This window comes from Pyxicephalus adspersus, chromosome 8 (assembly GCF_032062135.1).
Source record: "Pyxicephalus adspersus chromosome 8, UCB_Pads_2.0, whole genome shotgun sequence".
Lineage (NCBI taxonomy): Eukaryota > Metazoa > Chordata > Amphibia > Anura > Pyxicephalidae > Pyxicephalus > Pyxicephalus adspersus.
In genome coordinates, this window is record NC_092865.1 from 19462146 (window position 1) to 19468080 (window position 5935).

Sequence of the window (5935 nt, forward strand, 5' to 3'; positions counted from 1 at the left end):
TTGCTTGATCCCATGGGGCTCAAATTTCCTCAAATTTCTCCAGTCTTTTATTGAGCTTAGCAGATAAATGTTCCATCAGCTGAATATCCCCTACACGTTTCCTCAAATCCGCAACAGAGGGCAGAGTGGGTGATTTCCAATGTACTGAGGTGAGGCATCTGACCTCTAAGAATATGCCCCAAAACAGCCTTCCTGGATTTGGAAAGTTCGGTAATGGGCACATTCAGCAAATAGGTCATTGGATCTAAACTAATAGAGGTTTCCAGTATTTTAAGGAGCAAAGCATTCAACCCACTCCAGTAAGGCACTATCTTAGAACAGTTCCAGAAAATATGAAACAAGGTGCCTACTTGAGATTTACACCTCCAGCACCTATTACTGAAAGACAGATATATGGAGTGAAGCCTGTCTGGGGTATCGTACCAATGCATAGGAATTTTATATACATTTTCCCTATACAACGTACATACCGAACTCTTATGAGCTTCACCCCATATAACCTACTACAGTTAGAGGGAGTTCCCTGCCCAGAATGGTCTCCCATTTACTCATAAGCATGCTTGACTAAAGGCATTGCATGTTCAGTAGTCAATATCCAGTAAATCTCAGAGATAAGCCCTCTGCCAGATGGACCACCTACGCATACACGTTCAAATAACGTGGGGGGTGAAAAGATAAGATTTCTAGTGACAGCTTGGGCTAAATCACGGATTTGTAAGTAGCTGTATATGGCTGATGATGGTAGTTCAGATTTGGATTGTAGATCCGCAAGGGGCAATATCTTACTGGTGACTCCTACACATTTTCTGACCAACATGCTGATGCCTGCACCTTTGTGTGTGTCAACAGCCAACCTTTTTCTTTACATGGAAACACCTTGAGCTTGTCAAACATGTGTTTTAGCCCATTTGGGTGGCTGAAGAGTTTGCAATCTAATTGAGTCTCAGCACCATAAAAGAAGAAAATACCTTTCACTGTTATTATGCAGAATGCAGCAACGGCACACATACAGCATAAAATGTCAACACAAAGACATATTGGCAATGATTATCTGCAGTCTTGAAACCAACAACTTGCAAGTCCCACAAGCTTACCTTACTGAACAGGTACATGATCAAGACTCGCTTTGACAAAAAGTTTTTAATCTACAAAGGGAAAAAAAAATGATTTAGTGACCATTACATAACAATAGGAATTAACAGATCAGGGTGTGCAACTTCATTTCTGACCATTTACTTTTAAACTTCACTCAAAGGACCTTGAGAAATTAATATATTATCGAACAAGGAAGAGTTAACTTCAGTAAAAGGAATTTAAAAGGGTTCTGGTATAGTTTATTTCACATATTTACTATAGTAAGGGCCGAATAAAATTAGGATGAAAATGAAATGTTGTATATTATTATTTTAGCTCTTTCGTGTAACGTTTATTTCCATTTAGAGTCTGTTTACAGATTTAAGTGGTAAAGGCCGATACAAACAAATCTGAAGCAATCTATTTTATTATTGGATAGCTTAGTTTTAAAATAGAAGCTGGACGATGGTACCACCTGTTTGGATGCGCATTAAATTAACCCTTGGTAGTCATTGACTTATAAGGATTTACTATTCAAAACATTTTGAAGGTGAATTTCACTTTGCAATTCCAAAGTATTCAAACTAGAGACCTGCACCCCACCACTCACCTGCTCCTGTTTGTTCTGGTACCATAGGAAGAAGAAGCTGGGTCCTTCGCTGCTACTGATGGGCCTTTGGCTCACCTGGGAGACAGGGGATGTTTCCGAGCCACTTCTCTGGATATCCACATCTAAAAAAAAAAAAATATATATATATAATAATATTAAAACAAGCACCACAATAGCTAAATAAAATAACATCAAGCTCATCTGATCTTAAATATTTTTTCATCTCATATACATGCCATGACAAATAACTTATAACATTTTAAAATATCCAACACCTTTATTAGGATAACTAATTCTCCTGACAGGGTTTTCATCTTTGTCCACAGAAAACCTATGCCATCTTTACTCGGGCTTTAACCAGGATCAGAATGTACTTCCTGGACTAGAATATCTCTAATTGTCACAAAGCATACATGGAATTACATAAGTCTGTGCAACACACAACTCAGCCCCATTCTGGGGCTAAATTGTGACCAGACTGCAAAAATATACAGACAGAGCGATCATTGGGGATAGGAGGCAGGAAATTATATCATTTTACACCGTTGCATAGTAATGATATCATTCATCACTCTCATTTGCATGCCAAAAATATGATATAAAGTGGGGTACAAGTGCTGTTATATGTTCGGTAAAACATAGTCACATACCTGCAGTAGTATAAACAATTTGATTAAACCCCCAGAAAAAGCATGAGACCCTATAAAAGTCTTAGAAAAAGAAAACTTTTTTTTTTTTTTTATAAATACATAAAAAGGTTTGACATTTATTTAACTCACAAAAAAGCACTTCAAATATACAAACACTTCATTCATATTGAACAGATGTTTTAGGCAAATACTTTGTAAAGCCCACTGAGTGACAGGTTTCTTGGAAAGATCTACTTCATTAGACTTTCACACCATCCATTTTAAGGGGCTAGTATGGTGTGAAAAATATGTAAATTACAAATCATTAATTGTAAACATAGCAAAACTTGATTAGTTGGACTGTGTCAGGAGGAAATAAACACTTACATATTTCACAGCCCCTGATGGGGTCAGATCACACTAATCCCATGACAAAATCTACTCTCCAAATCGCATTTGAATAGTCTGGTGTGAAAGTGTGATGAAGCGAATCTTTCCAGGAAATGTTCCACTTAATGAACTACATAAGTCACTTGGATAACGCCTTATTTGTTTCATGTGAATGAAGTGTTTTGTGTTTATCATGCTTTGTATTTGAAGCATTGTATTACTGCAAGATGAATAAAATGGTATATATTTATAAAAATACAATTTCTCTGATGCTTCCCCCTGAAGACATTCATAAGAATTCTGAACACCACTTCTGGGGTGTTTAATAACTCATCTGAAAGCCATTTGAAGCTGAACTGTAGACAAACCATAACAGTTTAATGTTTTGAGACAAACATTTTGGTATCCTTTATTTCTTCCAGATCAGTTAGGAAACACAGCATGAAACACATGTTTCTTTCTGTGCAGTAATGACCCTAAAATAAAAGATTGGGCACAGCTTTTTTTATTTACCGTGACTGGTATTGCACCTGCAACACCCCCCTGAGATTTTTGGAGGATGTGCTGGGTCCTACCCACAGCTCTGCTCAGTGTATATGCAGAACAGCGAGGACGTCCCCACTCATTTTTAGGGTAATATCAAAATCTGAAAAAGGCATTTGGCACACACAAAGTTTCATGGCTACGGATAGATAAATTTAAATATTTGTGTCCAAAGTCCAGCTCTCAAATGCACAAACCAGATTGAAACTATTGTTGATGCACTGTGTGACTTTCCATGAATACACTCAAGCCAACTCAAAAAGGTTTTTAAATTTTTAATAAAAACTCCCCCAGTGGCTCTAACACCAATCCTGAAAATACCAATGCAGAACATAGAACAAGTTTACTTAATTTCCATCCTCCCAATTTCACGTTTTGATGCTCCATTATGTGCAAAAAGAAATACCTGTTTTTTTCTGTGTACAGAAGGACATGTAACTTTCTTCAATTTACCCCATGTGATAGGGCTGGTCCATTTACAGATCTAAAAAATAATTTTGTAGATGTTTAAGGTTTTAAGACTCAGTTATAGGCACTCCACATACAGAATTCTTAAAAATGCAGAGCTACCAGTGACTGCCACTCACCTGTACCACATGTCCAAAGCTTTGCACCTCTCCTAACAACATGGGGGCTCTGCACTGCTCCATGCCATGGGGAATTCTGGTCTTTGTTGGCAGAGATATGACCTATTGCTGGAGAGGCAAAAACACTGCCAGAGTCCCAGGGTTTTTTCAGAGAAGCAGCATTCTTCATAAGTGCAGAGACAGGTGTTTGAGGGACAGGAGCAATTTTCCCAGCATGATCAATAGATTCACTGAGTGATGTGCCTGAAGAGTGACAGTCATAAGGTAAACACCACTAAAACATAACACTAAAATATATATATAAATAAATAAATAAATATATACACATATACATACATACATACATACACATATATAATACACACATACACACACATCAAAAACACAAAAAAATTTTAGGATTTTAAAAAGTTGTATTATCTGAACTCTGCAAAATGTTTGCTTTACAAAATCACCATATTAAAAACAGTGTTACTGGCTGCAGCCATAAAACTATACTCATTTCAAAATGTTACTTCCAATCAAAGAAACCAAAAAGTCTCAGAAAAACACTGAGACTTTTTTGGTTTCTTTGATGGGAAGTAACAACTTTCAAAATACAAAATTTTTACATGCGTGCAGGATTATGTACATAATGGTTTCAAAAATCACCTCATTAGTTTGCAATCTTTTGCTGCAGACTGAAAAAATTTGAAGCAATTTTATCGATCATGAACACAGGTAACATACCTGAGCTGCCGGATGACTTCCTAAACTCTGCTGAGGAAGATGGGAACCTTACACGCCCATTACTAGCAGCAGCTTCTTGGTGAGCCACGAGTCTGGCAGTAAGATTACTTAAAACATTTAGGCATTCTTTAGAAATGGCAGTCCAACTGTGTGGATGGCCTCCTTTCATAAAACAGAATATGCTTTTAGTACACATTGTGCCTTTTAATCGGATGATAAAAATCTCCATTTTCATTGCAAACTGTTACCTGGCTGGCTAAGACTGAACACTTCCTGTCTCCGAATTTTGGAATACTGAGAAAGCAGCACAAGATCTTGGAAGGCAAGATACTGAAAATAGCACAATAAGAATATTAAAGAAAACATTTTCTTCAGGGTTCTTAAAAAAAAAAAAAAATGGGGAAATTTTTTGAACTATCAATTTAAAAACAAATGAGATAACTTTTCTATACCATAGAGGTCTATGGTATAGAAAAATACCAAAAATACCAATAAAATGTACATCTTCATGCAGCAGCATAGGAAATAATCACAGAACAAAATATGCACTAATTAAAGAGAAAAGCAGCAAAGATTGGACCTGTTTAAATGTGACCATCTGATTTTACAAAATTATGAGAGCCACATCTATCCAACTATGGAAAGTCCACACATAAATGTAGCTCACGCCAGGTAGGTATGGTATATTTTGTGAAGTCTTTTGATGATATCAGAGTCCTGCCGTAGGCTATTGCAGGATGGGTAACATGATCCAGAAATAGAACTTTCCTAATCGCAGCTGATGACCTCTATACACCTTTCGATAAAATCATACTAAAAATAGCTCCTTTGGAAAAAAAAGCATTTACCTTCAAGAGTGGAGAGTTGCAGCCTAAAGCATTGGGTAGGCAAGTTTCTGCATCTTCAACAAAGGATGTCTGTACAGGAAACATTCGGTCCTGGTTAAACAAAACACATTTTAGAGCAATCATTGACAATACAGAATTTCCACTCCACATTTGTCACAACTGAATAACAATCCTGTACTCCATGGGCAACAAGGAGTCATGTCAATAGTGACCTACGCAGGGACGTATTCAAAATGGTAGAACTTTTTTCCCCCCAGATATCCTATATTGCTCTGCAGATACAGTACAGGTGTAGAAAGATAACCTCCCCCCCTTAGTATTGTCCTACAAAAAAATGCAATGAAAAAAAAAAAAGGGTCCCAGTAGTTAGCCATCAACTACCTGAAACTGTTCTTGCCATGTGTAGCTTTCTTTCTATTATCACAATCCGTTAATGTTAAAGCACAATTATAAGGAAACCTTTTATTTCTTCTAGGATAGGCAAGTTAGGGTTTCTGTATATATATATATATATATATATATATA

General features: G+C 36.7%; 1 protein-coding gene across 1 annotated transcript in view; it reads right to left on the reverse strand.

Annotated features, from left to right (window-relative positions):
• NDC1 (NDC1 transmembrane nucleoporin) overlaps window positions 1-5935 on the reverse strand; it is a 15411-nt gene that overhangs the window by 2596 nt on the left and 6880 nt on the right. The window contains exons 9-14 of the mRNA XM_072419672.1: window positions 5411-5500; window positions 4811-4892; window positions 4563-4724; window positions 3834-4076; window positions 1685-1806; window positions 1095-1145 (exon numbers count right to left, since the gene is read on the reverse strand). Coding sequence (XP_072275773.1) covers window positions 1095-1145; window positions 1685-1806; window positions 3834-4076; window positions 4563-4724; window positions 4811-4892; window positions 5411-5500 — 750 coding nt within the window. The remainder of the gene's footprint in view (window positions 1-1094; window positions 1146-1684; window positions 1807-3833; window positions 4077-4562; window positions 4725-4810; window positions 4893-5410; window positions 5501-5935) is intronic.